General features: G+C 35.6%; 1 protein-coding gene across 3 annotated transcripts in view; it reads right to left on the reverse strand.

Annotated features, from left to right (window-relative positions):
• LOC136035545 (uncharacterized) overlaps positions 1-24,222 on the reverse strand; it is a 57,095-nt gene that overhangs the window by 17,952 nt on the left and 14,921 nt on the right. The window contains exons 1-4 of one of the 3 annotated variants that reach the window (XM_065717400.1): positions 20,781-20,803; positions 13,762-14,004; positions 5,621-5,828; positions 4,261-4,419 (exon numbers count right to left, since the gene is read on the reverse strand). In XM_065717400.1, the coding sequence (XP_065573472.1) occupies positions 4,261-4,419; positions 5,621-5,828; positions 13,762-13,967 (573 nt within the window). In that variant the 5' untranslated portion in view covers positions 13,968-14,004; positions 20,781-20,803. Of the gene's footprint in view, positions 1-4,260; positions 4,420-5,620; positions 5,829-13,761; positions 14,005-17,716; positions 17,923-20,780; positions 20,804-24,222 lie in introns of those variants that run through there. The other 2 variants (XM_065717398.1, XM_065717399.1) reach the window with 2 other exon arrangements.

Consider the following 24,222-nt stretch of genomic DNA (forward strand, 5'->3'; position numbering starts at 1 on the left):
GTTTCAGGAATCTTTCTTAAAGGATTGGGATAAAAAAGTGAAACTTTAGTGTAAAGGGCGAGGAAGGATGTACGGAATAATTTGTGTTTGTTTTTAGTTTTAATATTGCTCCTTACTTTAAGCTGAAAAACTGTTTCTGTTTAATTTCTGACCGTTTTTCATATTGTTCAAGGAAATCCAGCCCCCTTTCCTCTTGTAAAACTTCTCTCGGAGAATTTCTTCAAAAATTTTACTCCCCACGGAAAAGTACCACCCCCTCCGAAAGATTTCTGTATCTTTCCTAACAACAAAAACCATATGCAAACAATGGGTAAATTGCATAACCTACAGCCCTTTCCCCAGGGGCTGTGGGGAGGGGGCCGCCACACCCAGAGGTATATTTATTGGAACTTCCAACTGTGCTGAACTAAATGGCTACCTCGAAATTTCGATTGGATGTCTTTGGGAAAAAGTGCGTAAAGGGGGAATGGCTATTTGCCCTCCAATCTTTTTGACTACTAAAAAAAGGTACTAGAATTTTTAATTTCTGTTTGAATGAGCTCTCTCCTCACCATATAGGATGATTTGATTGATACGATTGCCCTTAGAAAAAATTAATAAGAAACACATAATCGTGATCTTTTTTCTGGCAAAACACAAAATTCCATGTTTTTGTAGATAGAATCTTGAATCTTCTGCAGTAGGGTTCTCCGATATTCTGGATCTCATGGTGTATTTTTTGTTATGATCGCTTGACTTTTTGGAGGAGTTTCCCCCTTTTACGGTAATAAGACGAATTTTCTCAGGCTTGTAACTTTTGATGAAAAACCATGTATAATTAAATTTAAGCAATTTGCAATTAACCACCCTCTAGTCATCTTAAGCGTTATTATTCAATTTTGTTACTGAAAAACTTCTGTTCCTCGAAAGTTTCTCCCATCTTTTTTTGTGTACAAAATATTATCATGACATAAAAGTAATTATGCGATCCCAAACTTTATTTACATAAATTTGATTATCAAGGTAGATACAAGTAACTACAGGTATATACAATTAAACTAGGCCTTACTATAATACAAGATCAGAATCATTGTACAAAACGTGAACATTTTTTAAAACTAAACCGGTTACATACAAACTAATATGACCTAGCTATGGTTACAGGGACTATATTTCTGCGGATCCCTCTTCGCATAGGGTAAATCAGGTATATTAAGATATTATCGATCTCCTATGATTATGTCATCAGTTTCTATTTGACTAGTTAGAATTCCAGCACTTTGCTACCCCAAGTTGCTCCGTAAATTGTAAAAAAAAACAAGCAAGCTAATATGTACAAAATATTTCAACTATTAAATTAATTGCCGTTAAAAGCGAAAGAAAAATATAAAATACAGACAAAGATCTCAGCTCCTTATGTCAATATGTTCTAGAAACCGATCGTTTTTAGAAATCATATTTGGCTCTCAAGACGCTGACTTTTTTTCCAGATTGCCTTATATTTCTTTTCTTCACTGGCTATATTAGTTGGAACACGATTATAATCATTGATTAATTTTTGTGTTCGTGTTTTGTTTTCTTATGTTGATAGATCCTTACTACTATCATTACGAGAAACTGGGAATGAACAATCCATATTCCTATTTAGAGCATAATTTTGACTTAATGTGCGCCTCACCATCTTTTCTTTTGTGATTTCATTAAAATTTAAACTATAGATAGATAGATAAGTGTATTTTAAAGCCAAATACACAGCCATGAACACACAATAACATAAACGAAAGACACAAATAACATAAACTTTGATCAGCGATGATCATAAAACACTTAAATGAACACTGTATTAACCTAATACTAGCACTTAATACTTCAAAAAAAAGTCCTTGAACAGAACACTTAACACTCAGAAAAAGACATAAATAAAACATTACATTTACTTTATACTGAGATTTTTTTTATTTGTTTATTTATTATTATTTTTTTCTGATTTAACAAATTTCCAGATACCTTGCTACTCTACAAATAATTTAATATAATAGTTAATATATTAATGCAGAGAAAATTAAATGGCACACAAAACTTAAAAGAAAATCAATTGACAATGCTTGCAGCAATCTATGCAGTTTTCACGGAAGCCCAGAAAACATTCTTCAGTGGGGTTCAATTTCTCTTCGTTTAAAGTTTAACTTAGTGTTTATGGTAATTTCAATTCGTTTCGGGATAGATAAATAATAATTCCTTTTCAATTCAAGTTCAGTTTCGTTATAGAAGTTAGTTTCTGCTTGTTTAAAGCGTTAATATACCTTTTTAATTTTCGATGAAAATCTTTGTTATTTATAAATTAATTTCAGTATAATAATAATTGATATATTAGTTAGCTTCCTTACTTTATTTTTAATAAAAAAAGATTAAAACGTTTTAAAGATTTTTTATATATTAAATAAAAAAAACAAGTTTTTTAAAATGAAAGTAAGGAGCGACATTAAAACTTAAAACGAACAGAAATTACCCCGTATATGAAAGGGGCTTTTCCTCTTCAACGCCTCGCTCTTTACGCTAAAGTTTGACTCTTTCTCTTAACTCTACTTCTTAAAACAGTAAAAAACTTTAGCGTAAAGAGCGGGGCGGTGAAGAGGAAAAGCCCCTTTCATATACGCAGTAATTTCTGTTCGTTTTAAGTTTTAATGTCGCTCCTTACTTTCATTTAAAAAAACTTGTTTTTTTTTATTTAATTTCTGGACGTTTTTTAATTAATGTATGTTTTGATCTTGGCTCTCCGCACATAAATAATTATAACGAAATTTGCGTATTAATTTTTTTTTAGCTAAATAGCTTTCTCATAGTTTTAATCGGAAAATTTTGATAAAAAAAGGAGCGAGGGAGGAAGTCTAGTTGCCCTCCAATTTTTTGATTACTTAAAAAGGCAACTAGAACTTCTAATTTTTTACGAACATTTTCATTAGTAAAAAATATACGTAATTTACGAATTAACTTACGTAACGAACTTCTATATTCGTATGTTTTTAATGCGTATATGAGGTGGTTCACCCCTCGTCGATACCTCGCTCTTTACACTAAAGCTTAAATTTTGTCCCAATTCCATAAGAATGACCCTTGAATCACAAAGGCCTTAGAATAAATAGTTGAAATTACTAAAAATACTTCAGCGTAAAGAACGAGGTATTACGAGGAGATAAACCTCTCGTAAGTAAAACAGTTCAAAATAGGGATGAAACCTTTTTATTGACAGTGAACAGATATAAAATTTAACTGGATATTTCGAACAGATATATAGTGTTCATCATCAGCAGTAAAACTGTTTTACTGCTTTTTGCAACCCCTTCCACGGGGACTGCGTGGGAGTAGGTCGCCCCCAAAGACATCGTTATTAAGTTTCTCGACTATGGTGAAGAAAATAGCTATCTCATAATTTTGATCTGGTGACTTTGGTGAAAAAATGAGCGTGGGAGGGAGCCTAGGTGCCCTCCAATATTTTTGGTCACTTAAAAAAGACACTAGAACTTTTAATTTCCGTTAGAATGAGCCCTCTCGCAACATTCTAGGACCACTGGATCGATACGATCACCCCCTGGGGAAAAAAACAAATAAACACGCATCCGTGATTTGTCTTCTGCCAAAAAATACGAAATTCCACATTTTTGTAGATATGAGCTTGAAACTTCTACAATAAGGTTCTCTGATACGCTGAATCTGACTGTGTGATTTTTGTTAAGATTGTATGACTTTTAGGGGGTGTTTCCCCCTATTTTCTAAAATGAGACACATTTTCTCAGGCTCGTAACTTTTGATAGGTAAGACTAATCTTGGTGAAAGCTATATATTTAAAATCAGCATTAAAATACAATTTTTTATGTAACTATGGGTATCAAATTTCTATTTTTTAGAGTTTCAGTTACTGTTGAGCCGGGTCGCTCCTTACTACAGTTAGTTACCACGAACTGTTTGACACCGAGTGAACAACTAAAACAAGGTTGGTCAAACGCGAATGCAGTTAAATATCTCATACAATATAAACTAAATAAATGTAAACTAAATAATATATAAACTAAATAAACTATATAAACTAAATAATATAAACTAATATAATAATAAACTAAATAAATAAATAAACATAAACTATAATATAAACTAAAAAATGACAGCGTCAAAACCTTTTTTCTCAGTGATTGAACAAAAAACTATTTGAGTAAATTTACTTTTTTTCTTAGTTTAACTATATAAAAAGAAGCACAAAACAAGATGAAGTAGTTAAATACTTACAAGATCTTGCGCAATGATACTAGCAAAAATTTCAGGTTCTAAATGTGGCCGTATTTTCCCTAAGGAATCGATGTCGAAGCTTGGTTGCTTTGATGAAAGTCCTGGCAACATCGAAGTTGGACTTATTGAAATCGCTTTTCTGGGAGAGCTAATGCTGCCCTATAATATAACAATGGAATGTAGTGGACACGGTGGCATAAATTAGCTATTTTGCAGAGGAGGAGGGAGCAAACAATTTTAATCTAGGGGGAAGTAAATTTGCCTTTTTTACTAAAACTTTAGACTAAGATTAATTCAAAAAATCATTCACAACCCCTTTAAAAAGATATTTTTCAAAATTTAGGCATCTGGGGTGACGCAGAAATCTCCGTGGGTAAGAAAAGACGGGGGGGGGGAGGGGTAAAATCGTCTAAGTATTTGAAGTCACTAGGTGGATAAAATACAAAACTATATGATATTGACAAAATCAAAAATTTGTTAGATTTTAAATTAACAATATACACCTTTCCTTATCATAAAAAAAGTTTGGTCATTTTTTTTTCTCCAAACCCTCTTCTGGTATTCTAGGGCGATTGATAAAAAAAAAGGTAAATTCAAAAAAATCATCTACAACTCCTTAAAAAGGTATTTTTCAAAATCTAGGCATCTGGGGGGGACTCACAAATCTCCGAAGGCAAAAATGGGCGAAGTGGGGGTAAAATCTTTTAAATAATCATTTTTGCAGATAGGAGCATGGAATCTCTACAGTAGGGTTCTCTGAGACGTTGAATCTGATAGTGTGGTTGTCACACCACACTATTTAAGATCTTTTGACGTTTTGGTGTGGTTTCTCCTCTTTTGAAAATCAAACACATTTTCTCAAGCTCATAGCCTATGATGGATAACACTAAGCTTAACGAAACTTATATGTTTAGAATCAGCATAATAAGCCAGTTCGTATTATATATGTATTGGTATCAAAATTCCGTTTTTAGAGTTTCGGTTACTATAGATCCACATCGCTCCTTACTTACAGCTGGTTACCACGAAATGTTTGAAAAAGTAATCTGGGGATACATTGGCTTCATAGGTCAACCTAGACACAAGATTTTTCTTAACCCACTAAAACTGGAGAATTCCTGGCCTTTAAGAGTGAGAGTGGTGATATATGGTTTTAGAAAAGCCAGTTTTTTAGAGCTCGGCTTTTTAACGCCCTTCTGGCCAAAATGTCACGTCATGCTTGTACAATCTGAGCCACGGGATTGTGCAAGAATTGTAAAAAATGTGGTATCCAACCTGCTGAATTGGTAGAAATTAGCCAAACTGGAAACCAGTACCTTAATATTAAAAATAAAACAAAATATTTGGATTTATAACTTACTGCTTCACAAAGTGCATTGTCATATTTCCTCTTCCCAAGCTGATCAACGTCAAAACCCGCTGGTCTAGTAAAAACTTTTGAGGAACCAACAGAAACAGCTGTTGTTGTTCCTTTTTGCTCTTCTTGCTTTCTTTGTCTTGCTTCTTTTATGGCAACTCCGACAAGGCCAAAAAGGAAGAATGCAGCTATAACACTGCAGAGTACACCTCTGGAAAAAAGCAAAGGACGCTCAAAATTCAGTCCATTAAACATGGGGAAGTTCAACTCGTATTTACAAACCAAATTGCAAATTCGAAGGATGACTGTGTATATTCTTAGAGGAGTTTTGAAGTTTTAGAGAAGTTTTAAAATCTGACACTGAAACTTTTCCTTCCCCGGGGGTACAAATTAACATTCATGATTTTTTTAAGACCATTTTCAGGTACGGAGAGGTTAGTTTAAATAATGTAAATTCTTATCATATTTACCAAGATGATGCAAAAACCAAAAGATTATTTCTCGTTTTGGACTTGCTGACGCGTCAATGCTGTTTGACGAGGGCTGAAAAAAAGATGAGCACAAGTGGTCCTCTTGGTTAATTTTTCCCTAACTTATAATCGGTGCACATAGTTATGCTGTTTAAGTTGTACTTTCATTTTTATTCCTTGCTGGTTATATATATTTGGTAATATATATTTCACTTACTAAAGAACAAATATATATAACCACCACGAACAATGTATATTTGTTCTTTACACACTAATTTTTCGATATTACGGGTTATAAATATATTTTCTTATTACTTGAAAATCACGATTTCCTGAGATTTTCCTTTTGTTTCTTTAAGAATTATTAAATTTTTAGGGCAGTACCGCATCTCTGTATCTGTTTCCACACTGACACGTGACAAAATATAGGCAAAACTAATTTGTTATTTTCTCATTACTTGAAAACCACGATTTCCTGAGATTTTCCTTTTGTTTCTTTAAAAATTATTAAAATTTTAGGGCAGTACTGCGTCTCTGTATCTGTTTCCACACAGACACGTGACAAAATATAGACAAAACTAATTAGTTAAGTTTGCTAAACTCTTGGTCCGTAAGAATCAAGCATGAACAATTTGTTTATTCCCAACACCTTCAAACTGCTTGGTGCCATGTCTTTTACCCACGTTCCTTTTTTTTTAATTTGGCGCTCGACAACAGCAAAATAGTATTATGGCATATGGAGGTCTTTTTGTTAAAATCAATGGGTCGTGGAAGTATCTCCTCTTGATTTGAGGAGGTCATATTTACAAAAACAACAAGGATATGGAAGACAGAGCTCGCATTTATTGGACACGTTTCGATTTTGATTTAGTAAAGTTTTGGTACCCCATAATTAATAGCATTTTCAGTTTCTGCAAGAGACAAAGGTTTGCCACCTCTAGTGATTTATCACTATTTCTAGTGATTTTTTATATTGCCTAAGCAAAAAATCGCTAAATTAGCACAAAAATCACTAGATTATTGAAGAAAATCACTAAATCAACCAAAAAATCCCTAAAACCTAGTTTTTTTTCTCACCAGGTGGCAACCCTGACCAGACTGTTAAGTTAGCAAGGAAAGGAGGATGGATCCATGTCTCTAATTTAACTCTTAAAATTTTTCTCTTGTATTTCTACTAGAATTCACCAACTCTCGTTTCTTCAAAATTATGCTCCGTCTCCTGCATACTTGTTTAACCTAAAGTATGTATGTATAAACTATGTCAAGTTGCTTTTGATGTGTTTTGTTGTAAAACACGTTTTCTGCGCTTACCATTTATTTTTAGTGAATAGTCATATTAATTTCTAATGCCGGATTCACATACATGAGATTTCTCAGCGAAAAACCAATAGAAAAAGGACGGAACTTTTTCATAAGGGAAATTTTTACATTCACCTCTTTTAAATATTATCTGCATAAATTTCCCTTAGTTCAAAAACTATATATTTCTCTATCTATTTCCCTTTGTTCTATATTTTCCCCTTAATTCACAATAGTGTAATTATGTACATTCTTCCTTGAAAGTAATTACATAAAAAAACTAGTTTTTTAACTGAAAGTAAGGAGCGACATTAAAACTTAAAACGAACAGATATTACTCCGTATATGAAACGGGTCGTCCCCTCCGCAATCCCTCGCTCTTTACGCTAAAGCTTTTGATTGTTTTAAAAAGCAGAATTGTGGCAAAGAGTCAAACTTTAGCGTAAAGAGCGAGGGATTGCGGAAGGGACAACCCATTTCATATACGGAGTAATTTCTGTTCGTTTTAAGTTTTAATGTCACTCCTGACTTTCAGTTAAAAAACTAGTTTTTTTATGTAATTTCTGAACGTTTTTGAATTAATGCATGTTTGATTTTGGCTCTCCACACATAAATTATTAAAATGAAATTTGCATATTAATTCCTTTTTTGGCTAAATGGCTTTCTCTTAGTTTTGATCAGACGATTTTGAGAAATAAGGGATGGGGAAGGAGGCCTAGTTGCCATGCAATTTTTCGGTTACATAAAAAGGCAACTATAAATTTTAATTTTTAACGAACGTTTTTATTAGTAAAAAATATACGTAACTTAAGAATTAACTTACGTAACAAACTTTTATATTCTTTAATTTTATTATGTATATGAGGGGGTTTGTACCCTCGTTAATACCTTGTTCTTTACACTAAATCGTATGTTTTGTCCCAATTCTTTGAGAATGACCCCTGAATCAGAAAGGCCGTAGAATAAATAGTTGAAATTACTAAAAATACTATAGCATAAAGAGCAAGGAATTTATCTCCTCCTAAATACCTCGCTCTTTATGCTAAAGTATTTTTAGAGCCCCTCATATGCGTAATAATCCCTGTTCGTTTTAAGTTTCAATGCTACTCTTTTCTTTCAATGAAAAACTTTTCCATGTTTATTTTATAGTAATTTTAGAAAATTCTGCACCCTTTTCATTGAATTTCTGTTCCCCCATGACATATTTCTCCAAGGAAAGATCCTCCCACATAGCCCCCTCCCCTCAACCCCACCCCCAAAAAATCCCCTGAAAACGACTGTACACTTCCCAATAACCATTATTATGTGTAAACACTGATCGAAGTTTGTAACTTGCAGCCCCTCTCCCAGGGACTGTGGGGGAGTAAGTCATTCCCAAAGACATAGTTATTATGGTTTTTGACTATGCGGAACAAAATGGCTATCTTAAAATTTTGATCTGTTGACTTTGGAGAAAAAATGAGCGTGGGAGGGGGCCTAGGTGCCCTCCAATTTTTTTGGTCACTTAAAAAGGGTACTAGAGCTTTTCATTTCCGTTAGAATGAGCCCTCTTGCGACATTCTAGGACCACTTGGTCGATACGATGACCCCTGGGGAAAAGAAAAAAAACAAAACAAAAAACAAACAAACAAATTAACACGCACCCGTGATTTGTCTTCTGGCAAAAAATACGAAATTCCACATTTTTGTAGATAGGAGCTTGAAAATTTTGCTATAGGGTTCTCTGAGACGCCGAATGCAATGGTGCGATTTTCGTTAAGATTCTGTGAAAACTTTTAGGGTATGTTTTCCCCTATTTTCTAAAATAAGGCAAATTTTTTCAGGCTCGTAACTTTTGATGACAAAGACTAAATTTGATGAAACTTACATATTTCAAATCAGCATTGAAATCTGATTCTTTTGATGTATATTTTAGCATCAAAATTCCGTTTTTTAGAGTTTCGTTTACTATTGAGCCGGGTCGCTCCTTACTACAGTTCGTTACCACGAACTGTTTGATCAGGTTTTTCCTTGCAGGGAAGAGGAAAACCAACAACCTTAGATTTTTCTAAGACAATAGCCAAGCTAGATATCCCGTCATGTCTAAAGGGCTGGACATACGTAGCGTTTTTCGGCAACGATTTACAAAATCGGCACCAATTGTCAAATAAAACAGAGGTGATGTAAGATCGAATTTTTTCTTTCTAGTTTTCAGTGCCGATTTATAAGAACGGCGCCGAATTTCATCGTAATTATATAAACAAGAATCCTCAAATTGTTTACTTCTCTTTAGTAGGTTAATCAAAACAACTGAATAATAATAATATTAATTCAATAATTAATAATAAAAGAACTTCGCAATTTTATAATGAAAGAATTTAAAATTAAATTAAAATATTTAACTTATTTATGAAATAAAAATTTAAACATAACGAAAAATCTTAATAAGAAAAGAACTTGACAGTAATAATTAAAATAAAAATAATTATAAGTTGAGACCAGTCATGCAACCTACCGATAATCTGCTGTTGACGCATGGTGTCCACGATTTTAGTTTTGAAAATCCCGCGGAAAGGGCTTTTTTATGGGACTTGGTATTAACCAAGTGACATATAGCGATCGCAAATTCTGTCGGTCTGTCCGCCTGTCGGTCTGTCGGTCCGTCGGTCCCGGTTTTGCTACTTTAGGCACTTCCAGGTAAGCTAGGACGATGGAATTTGGCAGGCGCAACAGGGACAATACCAGATTAAATTAGAAATAGTTGTTTTCCCGATTTGACCATCTGGGGGGAGTGATGGGCCAGTTAATTCGGAAAAAATAGAAAAAATGAAGTATTTTTAACTTACGAACGGGTGATGGGATCTTAATGAAATTTAATGTTTGGAAGGATATCGTGTCTCAGAGCTCTTATTTCAAATCCCGACCAGATCTGGTGACATTGGGGGGAGTTAGAGGGGAGAACCTAAGATCTTGGCAAACGCTTAGAGTGGAGGGACCGGGATGAAACTTGGTGGGAAAAATAAGCAGAAGTCCTAGATACGTGATTGACATAACTGGAACGGATCCGCTTTGTTTGGGGGAGTGGGGGGGATTAATTCTGAAAAATTAGAAAAATGAGGTATTTTTAACTTACGAAGGAGTGATCAGATCTTAATGAAGTTTCATATTTAGAAGGACCTTGTAACTCAGATCTCTTACTTTAAACGCCGACCGGATCCAGAGTCATTAAGGGGAGATGAGTTGGGGGGAACCGGAAATCTTGGAAAACACTTAGAGCGGAGAGATCAGGATGAAACTTGGTGGAAAGAATAAAAACAAGTCTAAGATACGTGACAGACATAACCGGAACGGATCCGCTCTGGCTCCGGTGACATATGGGGGAGTTGGAGGGGGACCTAAAATCTTGGAAAATGCTTAGAGTGGAGGGATCGGAATGAAACTTGGTGGGGAAAATAACCGGAAGTCCTAGATACGTGATTCACATAACCTGAACGAATCCACTCATTTTGAAGGAGTTGGAGGGAGGGTTAATTCTGAAAAATTAGAAAAAGTTAGGTATTTTTAACTTACGAAGGAGCGATCGTATCTTAATAAAATTTCATATTTAGAAGGACCTCGTAACTCAGATCTCTCATTTTAGATCACAACCGGATCCAGCGCTATTTGGGGGGCGGAAATCTTGGAAAACACTTAAAGCAGAGAGATTAGGATGAAACTTGGTGGGAGGAATAAATACATGTCCAATATACGTCACTGACATAATCGGACTGGATCCGCCCTCTTTGGTTGAGTTGGGGGGGAGGGAATAATTCGGAAAAAAATAGAAAAAATAAGGTATTTGTAACTTACGAACGGGTAGTCAGATCTTAATGAAATTTGATATTTAGAAGAATCTTGTGCTTTAGATCTCTTATTTTAAATTATGATCAGATCCGGTGACATTAGGGGGATTTGGAAGGGGAAACCGTAATTCTTGGAAAACGTGAAAATTGAGGTATCTTTATTTAACGAATGGGCGATCGGATCTTAATGAAACTTGATATATAGAAGGATATCATGTCTCAGATGTTCCATTTTTAATTCGAATTAGATCTGGGGACATAGGGGGCTGGAGGGAGGAAACAGAAATCTTGGAAAACGCTTAGAGTGGAGAGATCGGGATGAAACTTGATGGGAAGAATAAGCACATGTTATAGATACGTGATTGACATAATTGGAAAGTATCTGCTCACTTTGGAGGAGCTGGGGGGTGTTGATTTGGAAAAATTAAAAAAAAATGAGGAGTTTTTAACTTAAGAACGGGTGACCAGATCTTAATGAGATTTGATATTTAGAAGGAAATCATGTCTTAGTGCTCTCATTTCGAATCCCGACCAGATATGACATTGGGGGGAGTTGGAGGGGGAAACCAGAAATCTTGGAAAACGCTTAGAGTAGAGAAATCGCGATGAAACTTGGTGGGTAGAATAAGCAAATGTTGTAGATACGTGATTGACGTAACCGTACTGGATCCACTCTTTTTGGGGGAGTTATGGGGTGGGGTTCAGTGCTTTGGCGACTTTGGCGCTTCTGGACGCGCTAGGACGATGGAAATTGGTAGGTGTGTCCGGGAGCTGCATTAGTTGACTTGATAAAGTCGTTTTCCCCGATTAGATCATCTGGGGGGCTGAAGGGAGAGGAAAAAGTAGAAAAAATGAGGTATTTATAACTTACGAGTGGGTGATCGGATCTTAATGAATTTTGATATTTAGAAGGACCTCGTGACTCAGAGCTCTTATTTTAAATCTCGACCGGCATTAAGCATCCGATTTTCCTTTTAAATCAATCTATTGATTCTTAGAATTTTGCTAGAGCTCATGCCATATGAGCTCTTGGCTCGTCCGGCCTCGTCACAAGTGTCATATAAGCTCTTTTTTTGTTCTGCTATCATTTGTCCATTGGGCTAGTGAAATCGATGCCCGAAAACCGCTACGTATGTCGGGCTGTTAAAGGAAAACTAAACGGAAAAATGAAGGGTCTTTGTGAAAACCTTTGGTTTTCTCCATTCGTGTGAATTATGCATAAACGATTTTTGGTTCACATACTAAATTAACCACAAAATGAGAGGTTTGACGTTTCAGGTAATACAAACCGCTTATGAATAAATTTTGTCTTTCCAAGAATCCTTATGGAATTCTGCATCTGATTAGGAAACTAGATCTATGTTGCATGGGCAACGTGGGGTGTTGTGGCAACCTTTGTTCGGCTTCGCCGAGTAAAGTGTTGCGAAAGCAACACTTGGGTTATGTTTTTTTCGCTTCGATTAAACGCTGAAGTTGTTAATCTGTAAGGATCTTAAAATAAAAGCTCGGTACACCAACTCGCAAGACTTGTAAACCCCTCATTGCTGAACATGATTGTAGTCTAAAGCCGATTATTACTTACAAGTCCCCTACATGTCTTACCACTGGAACCAAATTGGTCTTACCATCAAATATACTGGAAACAAATAATAGGTAAACCAAAAAGCAAAAATTGCGAGCCCCTCACTGCCGAAGATGATTATGAGCTAACAGCCGACTGTTGCTTAAAACTCCCCTATATGTCTCACAATTGGTATCGGTCTATTCTTAGTTTCAGTTTGTACCTTACTACTGAAGTTGTTAACCCCTTTAAACTTTTAAAGCGGTATATTTAATGAAGGAATTTTTCTACCGAAAAATGGATGAAATATACTTTGGTTAGCTCATCAAGAAATATCGACAGCCGTCGAAAAAAAACCTGTCAGTCTTAGTCCAAAAGTTGACCTTTTTGCCGTAGGCCAAATTTCTAACGTCATCATTTAGAAAGGAGCAAATGATAAACTCTAATTTCTTTAGCAATGAGAGAACTTTTAAAGTTTAAGAGGCACGTATGATACCATTTCTGTATCGGCATATTTTTGGTTTCAGTGTGTACCTACTGAAGTTGCCAACCCCTTTGAACTTTCAAACTGATATATCTCATAAAGGAAACTTAACATAAACAAAAACTCCAATTTCTTTAGAAATGAGAGAACTTTTTAAGTTTAAGAGGCGCATCTGATACCATTTCTCTACCGTAATTACAAGTGCGAATGATAACAGAAATGATAAACTCAGCTGAAATCACGGACAGAAATGGGTAGAAATAATAGATTTTTGGCCCCAGGCGAGAGTTCTGCGAAGCTTTCCAAATTACATAGTCATATTGATCGATCCAGCCTAAGGTCCACACTTTCTGTAAAAAGTGCATAGGTTAGACACTTATTATTTTCTAGAAATAAGCTGAAATTGCTAGGAAAAAAGCACCCTAGCACCCTAGGGGTGCTAGGAAAAAAACAATATAAACCAAAGTGTTGCACTCACAATACAATAAGCTGGATATTAATAAACTTACGCAGTGTACGGTAACGTGTCAAGCTCTTCAAGCTTAGCTTCGTCAATTCTGACCTTTTCATGTACACGGGCAGAAGGCTGTGGCAGTTTATCAGATAACGCGCGATCTAGAGAGGAATATCCCGTGGCATTTTGCTGATGGACACCTCCAATATAATAGCCACGTGGTGGTATACCTGAGGGTTCAGTTTGTTTTACAGCTTCCATTACGGCAAATATCCAGTTCTCTTACGTAAAATTTCACCTGAAAATCAACCTTTCAGTCATAAATCATATTTTAAAATGTGATTATTTGAAATTGTCAGTTATAAACGAAACTTATTTATAAATATGCCTGAAATTAGTTTTATACTTTGTAGAGTATTATAGTGGGCACTCCAGTGGCGTAATTTTGTCATAATCCAGGGGGCTGGGGACAAGTTCACGATAATTTTCCTAAATCAAGTGAAAATGACAGTGAATAATGAAAAATCAGCTATATTAAACAGTTCGTGGTAACGAACTATAGTAAGGAGTGACCCGGCTCAATAGTAACTGAAACTCTAAAAAACGGAATTTTAATACCAATCGTTACATCAAAAGAATCGCATTTTTATGCTGATTTTCAATATATAAGTTTCATCAAGTGTAGTCTTACCCATCACTCATCACTTACTGTTTTAAAAAGTGAGGTTGAGAGAAATAGTCAAACTTTAGCGTAGGAGGGAACAGCCCCTTTCATATACGGAGTAATTTCTGTTCGTTTTAAGTTTTAATGTCGCTCCTTATCAGTTATAAACAATTTGTTTTCTTATTTAATAGTACCATAAAGGTAAAGATACACCATACACTAAAGAAAACTGACCCGTTTCTGTGGGTGCTTGAATTATGCAAGCCTATGTTATCATTTACAAGATTTTTGAAAAAAACGAAATTTCAGATGGAGAGTGCAAACTGGGGTCGGGAGGCAAACCGAGGTCTTGAAGGGACAGTTTCCCCCCGTCCCATAGCGAGTTGGATAGGGGAAGGGGTCAATAAAATATAAATTTGATCAAACAGTCGTTGAAAAATAGAAAGTATTATCCTTTGCTGTTATCTTTTCCATACAAAAAAAATCCAAAAACATTAAGTCTTTAAGTCCAAAAACGACTTAGTAAAGACTAGTAACTTAAGTTAGACTATTTACTAGAACTCGAAACTGGTATTAGAAGATTAAACAATACGACTGTAAAAAAAATGAGAAATTGAAAGTGAGAGCTGCAAGATAATGTTGGTTGTGACATGACAAGTTTTAAAAAGGCCTGTCAAGGATAAGCTGAAGTTCCTCTGGGAATTTCGAAAGTTAGGGTATCAAACAGTTCGTGGTAACGAACTCTAGTAAGGAGCCACCCGGCTCAATAGTAACCAAAACTCTAAAAAATGGAATTTTATACCAATAGTTACATCAAAAGAATTGCATTTCAATGCTGATTTTAAATATATAAATTTCATCAAGTTTAGTCATACCCATCAAAACTTACGAGCCTGAGAAAATTTGCCTTGTTTTAGAAAATAGGGGGAAAAATCCCCTAAAAGTCACAGAATCTGAACGAAAATCGCACCAACAGATTCAGCTTATCAGATAACCCTATTGTAGAAGTTTCAAGCTCCTATCTACAAAATTATGGAATTTTGTATTTTTTGCTAGAACGGATGCGTGTTTATTTGTTTGTTGTTTTTTTTTCCCAGGGGTGATCGTATCGACCCAGTGGTCCTAGAATGTTGCGAGAGGGCTCTTTCTGACGGGAATATAAAGTTCTAGTGCTATTTTTAAGTGACCAAAAAAATTTGAGGGTACCTAGGCCCCCTCCCACGCTAATTATTTTCCCAAAGTCAACGGATCAAAATTCTGAGATAGCCATTTTATTCAGTGTAGTCGAAAAACCTTATAACTATGTCTTTTGGGACGACCTACTCCCCCCCACTCAGTCCCCGTGGGAGGGGCTACAAGTTACAAACTTTGACAAGTGCTTACATATAGTAATGGTTGTTGGAAAGTGTACATACGTTTTCAGGGGGATTTTTTGGTTGGGGGGAGGAGTTAAGAAGAGGGGGATATGTTGGGGGAACTTTCCATCGAGGAATTTGTCATGGGGGAAAAATTTCCATGAAGGGAGCGCAGGATTTTCTAGCATTATTTAAAAAAAAACAATGAAAAAATAAATCTGAAAAAAGTTTTTTTTCAACTGGAAGTAAGGAGCAGCATTAAAACTTAAAACGAACAGAAATCATTACGCATATGAGGGGGCTCACCTCCTCCTAATACCTCGCTCTTTACGCTAAGGTATTTTAGTAATTTCAATTATTTATTCTACGGCTTTTGTGATTCAGGGGTCAGTCTTAATGAATTGGGACACAATTTAAGCTTTAGTGTAAAGAGAGAGGTACTGACGAGGGAGTCCCCTCATATATATAATAAAAAATGAGAATACAAAAGTTTGTTACGTAAGGTGATTTATAAGTTACGTATATCTTTTACTAATAAAAATATTCGCAAAAAATTAAAAGTTCTAGTGGCCTTTTTAAGTAACCGAAAATTCGGAGGGCAACTAGACTTCCTCCCCCGCTCTTTTTTTCTCAAAATCATTCGATTAAAACTATGAGAAAGCCATTTAGCCAAAAAAAGATAAATATACAAATTTCGTTTTAATTATTCCTCTGCGGAGAGCTAAAATCAAAACATGCATTGATTCAAAAACGTTCAGAAATAAAATAAAAAAAACTAGTTTTTTTTAACTGAAAGTAAGGAGCGACATTAAAACTTAAACGAACAGAAATTACTTCGTATATGAAAGGGGCTGCTTCCTCATCAACGCCCCGCTCTTTACGCTAAAGTTTTTTACTGTTTTAGAAATTAGAGTTTAGAGAAAGAGTCAAACTTTAGCGTAAAGAGCGGGGCGTTGATGAGGAAGCAGCCCCTTTCATATACGAAGTAATTTCTGTTCGTTTTAAGTTTCAATGTCGCTCCTTATTTTCAGTTAAAAAAACTTAGTTTCTTTTTTATTTAATTCATGGTTAAGGGCCATAATTCAATAGGCCACTGTATTTATTCTGAATGACAAAGGTGAAGAATTTAACGGTAATTACAAAAAATAAATGAAACTATGGAATTTGTAGGCCTCTGTAATACAACCAGTGACCTAGATAGGAGGTCAAGCTCCCCCAAAATGTGAAAAATACACGGGTCGACTCGGGGTCAATGTTCCTATTACCTGAACAATTGTTTTGGGTCATGAAACTATTGTTAATAGATGCATTTTTACTTTTTGAACATCTTTTCTCTCTTGCAAAACTACCGCAAACTCACCGTTATGGAGTTATTCTGGCCCAAATATCCTGTATTTACACATATAGAATTGCAATCATTTCCGTTTTCGTTGATCGGATATTTGAAATCGCGAATCTGTAATAGTTTAGAAACAAATTTGGGCTATCTATTTGCACATCAGGGGGGTGGGGGTAAAGCATAGCATATAGAAGAATCTACTATTGCTACTATTGCTACATAGCAAGAATCTACTATTGCTACCTTAATATAGCGGCGCACTCTTCTCAATTTGACAATAGACTAACACGCACCCCCCTGCATAACCAAAACACATATTGGATATTTCGCTGGGATTTTAAAAATTAACTTATGATATACATACCAAAAATGGGAAAAGCTTTCAAAATAGGAACCTACCCAGCTTTGCCCCTGCCATTCAAATAACTAGCTGATGCCCCTCCCCCCCCCAAGGATGTCTTCATATTGGAAACAATTTCTTCGCCGTTGCACCCAGTTTTAAAGGCTCAAAATTAGCAAAAAAATTATAATTTGGGTAAGAAGTGCCAAGAATTGTGTCATTTTGGGGGGAGCCGAGCCCGGAGGCCCCTCCCCCTGCGCAGACAGTATTGTTTTACTCCATTATTTCAAGTGGAAACAGTTCAATATTTACCTGGAATGAATCCAACTCCTCAAATATTTCACTGCCTAAACTACAACTGATCTCAGTTTAATTTGTGGATACTCAATCCCTAGATCACTTCAGAAAGGATGCCAACTCCAAACTCAAATGATGACATTATGTACGAAGTCCGTATTTCTCATCATAAAATGAAATTTATAAACAATTCAAAAGTTACGATCTGAACTTGACCAGAGTTGGACTGAAACTAATCTAAGATGTTTTTTGCCCGTTATTTATATGACCTATTGTATAACTTACTATATGATAGATACTTTTGTTTTTACTTGTCGTACTGGTATGGGTTGTTTTATTATCTTGATGGAATTTTGAATAAGCGGCTGAACCTAGCCATCCAAATGAATTAGTACGAGAACCTTTTTTTTGTCAAAACCTAGTCGAGCTTTGAGAGATTTCTACATATAGTAAAGCTTGAAGATATAAATTGTCTGTCGATTCGATGATTGTTTTTTATAATTTTGAAAATTATTGAAATAATTATTGTTTAAAGATTTTGGTTCTAAAATTACTGTTGATCACAGTAATTTTAGAGCTAGATATCTTTTGGTTCATTTTTTGGTACATATTTTTTAACTTTCATTCTTTTTTATTAAAAATCCCTTTTTTTGGGCCTTGATTTGCATTCCATTGAGACGTCGGCAGCCGGCACCCTAGTTGATAGTCCCATCCTCCTTCTCCGTTTTTTTTAACATAGTGAATATAGTAAAATTGGTCGACCCAATCAGGGGAGGAGCTAAATTCCCCCATAGCCGAAACCATGGACACCCACAGGGGCGGTAGGGGTCAGACTTTAACCTTTGCCTACCTCCAAAGGGCCAAAAATGTAGAGACGGCAATATTCTTCAATATTTGGGAAATGCTCGAAAAAAGTTAAAGCGAAGAAAATAATGTTTTTCTAGCATTTGTACACATATCTCCTCCCTTAAAAAATATTAAAAAGAAGCCCGTGCCTACATTCATTTACGTACGCAGGAACTTCTTTCACAAGATCCAGGAGGGGGGGTATTTATTCAGAAATCTCTATTCAAGTCACCTCGGAAAATTTAATCCACACCAGTGCCCCCCTCCCCGTTGTAATTACCGAAGGTAACCACGTTCAGGGCAGCTGTATTTACAACCTAAAGTTGCGCCACAAGTGACGCAGAATATTGTTTATTTCCAATTTTTTTAATAATAATATAATAAATCATCCTTTGTTTTTGCTGCGGTAGAATGGGCCCCATATCAATCCCTGCGTATATGCGTTTATCTACGTTTCAAATGTTACAAAATAAATAATAATTGACTGCAAACTCAGAGAAGGCCAGGGTGGGGGGTTAGGGGGTTTGATCTCCCAAATGTTTGTCCAACTCGTAAAAACGTAACAAAAATGAATATAAACAAATTTTTGATGCATTTAAAAGTTTTTTTGTAACCCCCTCCCCAAAAAAAATCGTGGATAAAACCCTGGACTTGGAATTTATTTTAGCTTTTGCAAGAAAATCCTTTTAAATTTCATTGGTTGTATCTGTTCGTTTTATTGGCATTGCGTGTTCTCTGGAGCAACGGGGCACCATTTGGTGCACCAGCGAAGTAGGGACGGTTAGAAGGTCAACGAATTTGCAGAATCAGATCCCCTCAGAAATGTAAAAAAGGTGTTCAAAGCTATACTGTCTTATCAAAAAATTGCGCTAAAAACACGAAGAAGGTATTCATTACCTCTTATAATTGATAAATTAGTTACATATTGTGCATGTAACTGACTTTCAGTTCAGTATTTTGCCTCTAATAATGACCAAAAGACCTTATGTTGATACCAGCTTTAGACTCTTATGCTTAGGCAATGTGTATCCCTAGTCGGTTTTACTTAGTCACCATTCGTTAGTTTCTTCTTTACTTAGAAACAAATTTGGGTAATGTATTTGCACGTTGGGGGGGGGGGGTAAATTATAGTGGGTCTGCATGCAAAATGTGTTAGGTACAATCATACTGCATATTATGAACAAAGAATTGTTTTCTGACTTCAAACTGTCTAAATAATTTACCCCCACCCCCTTATGTACAAATATATAGCCCAAATTATGTATTTCCCACCTATTCTGTGACTTGTCTTTGTCTTGTCTCACTCTAAGCTGAAAGAAACTAACGAAGAAACCGGTTTGTTCTCGAGTTTTACACAGCGTAAACTTGAGGTGAGTGGCGTGTAATAGACAAGTATCAAAATTTCTTCCCCCTATGGAGAATAAAAAACAAAACTGAAATAAAATTCTCAAATTGGGAAAGTCTTATTTTCCATGGGGGGCGGTATCCACCGGGGGTATTTTCCACGGGGGAAGGGGGTATTTTGCGCAAGGGGTATTCTCACGGGGGTATTTTCCAGGGAATAAATGCTTGGGGGGGGGATAAACGCCAGCCACCCATTAACAGATAGTTCCAATCATGGAAAAAAAACAGCGAAACTTTATATATTGTTTAGGGCTATGGCTTGACTCTAGGGTGGTGGATGGCAGTTGTGTGATTTCGTCAAAATCTAGGGGGGAAGTTGGAACCAATTTTCTCAATTCAAGTGAAAAATGAAAAATATGTCATACAGTAACATAAAGGCAAAGGTGTACTGAAGAAAACTGATCTTTTTCTGTGGATACTTTAACTATGTAGGTCTATTTTAGTTTTGACGAGATTTTTGAAGAAACCAAATATCAGCTGAGGGACTGGAGTCTGGGTGGGTAGTTGCCCCCCCTCCCTTCTCCATAGCAAATTGAGCCCCTGGAGGGTGGGAAGCAGTTAAACTGGAAATGTCTCTGATAATATAATAGTATATAATATAATAGCAATCAATGCTTCAGTGTGAGGGAGGGTGGATAAACTAGAATGTTGCGTTCTGGTCTCTTGTAAAATTTGTGTCCTGTAACATAAGAGCTTTTGAATTATCAAAAGTAATAATTGGTCAAAAGTGGTCAAAGTAAGTAATGGTCAAAAGACCATTATCAATGGTCAAATTACCATTACCAATTGACCAAAATAATTGGTCAAAAGTAATAATTAGCCTACTTACGTATGCTCTTTGAATGATAATAGTTTTGTTTTTTGGCTGTAACCACCATTAAACATAACTATCGATAAATTCATATAACTTTTTAGTTTATCTTCTAGATTCACAGTCTTAACAAAATTCCTGATATCAGCTTCTCTTGATTAAAGGTTAATAACTGATCTTGACGAATAAAGAACCTACTTATAAAGGGTCCAGGCTCAATAACCCGGATTTACGCAACCAATGATGAAGGACTGTCATTTAGTAAACAGTTCTTGCGAATCTTAAAGGGTTAGAGGTATATCTTTAATGATATCTCAGTTGAACTAACTCAAAAGATGTTACATGACAAAGAAATTTATCCATGACGTAAGTCCAAAAAATGTTTTTTATTCTGATTATATAATTTAATTTTTTTATTATTGCGCCGTACCCCACCCTAGAAAAAGATTCTGCATAATTGCCTGATGAGACATATCTATTAAATAGAAGTTTACAGACTTTCCCTCTGGAAACTAAAACGATTCACTGATTCGCCCATCCACTTACTCCGTATCTTATTTCCTTTTCAAGATACTGTATTTAATGCTGACTTAAAAAAAAAAAACAATAAAAAAAAACAGGCTTCCAGAGGCTTTATCTACTTTTTTCCTCTTTGAAGAACATTTGGAAGTTTGAAGTTCTTATAGCGTGATGAAAGCTTTTCATAATTTGTGAAATTCCACAAAGTATTCCTAAATAAAACTAGACCTACGTTGCCCGGGCAACGTGAAGTGTTGCGGCAAGCTTTGTCCGGCTTCGCCGACTAAAATGTTGCGAGAGTAACACTTTGGTTTTGTTTCTTCGCTATCGATCAGTAATCACATGATCAAAGGCTATTCCTCAGCGTTAAAAAAACACACCAACAAAATAGTATCGAAAGAAGGGACTAAGTCTACTTTGCAGCCAGTTGAACTTTATCCTTTTCAATCGTAGACATTGTGACGGATGAAAACTCGAAACAATATCTTTTATAATCTAGTTGGTATTATAAAGCTATCCTTAACTTTTCAGGATCAAAATACCATAGATGACATTCTATAAATTATTACGAAACTATCTCATTGTTTTACATTCTCGTTTATGCTTGTTGTGCTTGTTTTCACTATCGGTTAAATGATGAAGTTGTCAGCCTATCGAAGTTTTTAAAACAATATGTTCAAAAAAGAACGCAATCAGTTATCACATGACCAAAGGCTATTCCTCAGCGTTGAAACAACTTCAAAAAAATACCGAAAGAAGGGACTAAATTGACTTTGCAGCCAGTTGAACTTTATCCTTTTCAATCGTAGACATCGTGACGGATGAAAACTTGGAACAATATATTATATAATCTAGTTGGTATTATAAAGATATCCGTACCTTTTCAGGATTAAAATACCATAGGTGACACTAATTATTACGAAACTACCTCATTGTTTTACATTATCGTTTGTACCCGTTGCGTAATCACTAAATTCTGTCAGATTTAAAGAGATCGAATACAATGTGCACCAATTTGCACAAAGTTCTAGCCCAAAGTGAACAGATCCTTACTTCCATGTCCCTCTCCCGTGATAGACATCAAAGTTCACCGGAAACAAATAAATGGGTACACCAACTAGAAAAAGTTGCAAACCCCTCATCACTGAAGATGATTGTAGCCCAACACCCGGTTATTACTTACAAGTCCCCTACATTTCTTACCATCGGAAACAGATTGGCTTAACCATCAAATACACCGGAAACAAATAATAGATACACCAATTAGTAAAAGTTGCTAACCCCTCATTGCCGAAGGCGATTATTACCTATCAGCCGACTGTTGCTTACAAGTCCTCTATATGTCTCACAATTTGTATCGGCCTAGATTTCGTTTCAGTGTGTACCTTATTACTGAAGTTGTCAACCTCTTGAAACTTTCAAAATGGTCTACCTCATGAATTTGGCAGTATTTTAGTGAACCTCAGAAACTATCTCTTCGTAGACTATTTTTTTGTCATGCTAAATTGCTTCTCAGTTACCCTCCTTGGAATAAAAATAGTTACTTAATGAATAAATTCCGCCTAGTTTCGCCTATATGCGTTATTGATAAAATGCTGCATGATTTTCGTTCTTCTATGTCGATAGTACCTCATCCTTGGTCTGTATTAAATAGAAAAAAGAAACTATTTTTTTAAATGAAAGTAAGGAGCAACACTAAAACTTAAAACGAACAGAAATTACTCCGTATATGAAAGGGGCTTTTCCTCCCCAACGCCCACTCTTTACGCTAAAGTTTGACTGTTTCTCTCAACTCTACTTTTTAAAACAGTAAGAAACTTTAGCATAAAGAGCGAGGCGTTGAGGAGGAAAAGCCCCTTTCATATACGGAGTAATTTCTGTTCGATTTAAGTTTTAATGTTGCTCCTTACTTTCATTTAAAAAAATCGTTTTTTTTTTCGATTTAATTTCTTGACGTTTTTGAATTAATGCATGTTTTGATCTTGGCTCTCCACACGTAAATAATTAAAACAAAATTTACATATTAATTAATTGCAATTATCGGAAGACTTTGAGAAAAAAGGAGTGAAGGAGGAGGCCAAGTTCCTCTTTAATTTTTTGATTGCTTAAAAAGGCTAGTAGTACTTTTAATTTTTTACAAACGTTTTCATTGGTCAAAATCATACGTAACTTACGTATATGAGGGGGTTCAACCCTCGTTGATACCTCGCTCTTTACACTAAAACTTAAATGTCCCATTTAAGCTTTAGTGACTTTGAGATTGAATCTTTAAGCTTTAGAACTTAAATCACACTCTGAATCACAAAGGCCGTAGAAAAATAGTTCAAATTACTAAAAATACTTTAGCGTAAAGAGTGAGGTATAACGAGGAGGTAAACCCCTCGTATGCGTAATAATTTTTGTTCGTTTTAAGTTTTAATGCTGCTACTTGCTTTCAGTAGAAAAAAACTTTTCATATTTATTTTTTCATTGTTTTTTCAAATAATGCTAGAAAATCCCGCACCCCCTTCATTGAAATTATCTCCCCCATGAAAAGCTCCTCAATGGAAATATCCTTCCTTGTAACCCCCCCCCCCTCCTCAAATCTCCCAACTAAACCCCAAAAATTCCCCTGAAAATGTCTGTTCACTTCCCAGTAACCATTACTATATATAAACACCAGTCAAAGTTTGTAACTTGCAGCCCCTCCCACGGGACTGCGGGGGAGTAAGTCGTCCCTAAAGACATAGTTATTAAGTTTTTCGACTATGGTGAATAAAATGGCTATCTCAGAATTTTGATCCGGTGACTTTTGGAAAAAATGAGTGTGGTGGCCTAGGTGCCCTCCAATTTTTTTTGGTCACTTAAAAAGGGCACTAGAGCTTTTCATTTCCGTTAGAATGAGCCCTCTCGCGACATTATAGGACCACTTAGTCGATACGATCACCCCTTGGGAAAAAAA

The sequence above is a fragment of the Artemia franciscana genome, chromosome 14 (assembly GCF_032884065.1).
Source record: "Artemia franciscana chromosome 14, ASM3288406v1, whole genome shotgun sequence".
Classification (NCBI taxonomy): domain Eukaryota; kingdom Metazoa; phylum Arthropoda; class Branchiopoda; order Anostraca; family Artemiidae; genus Artemia; species Artemia franciscana.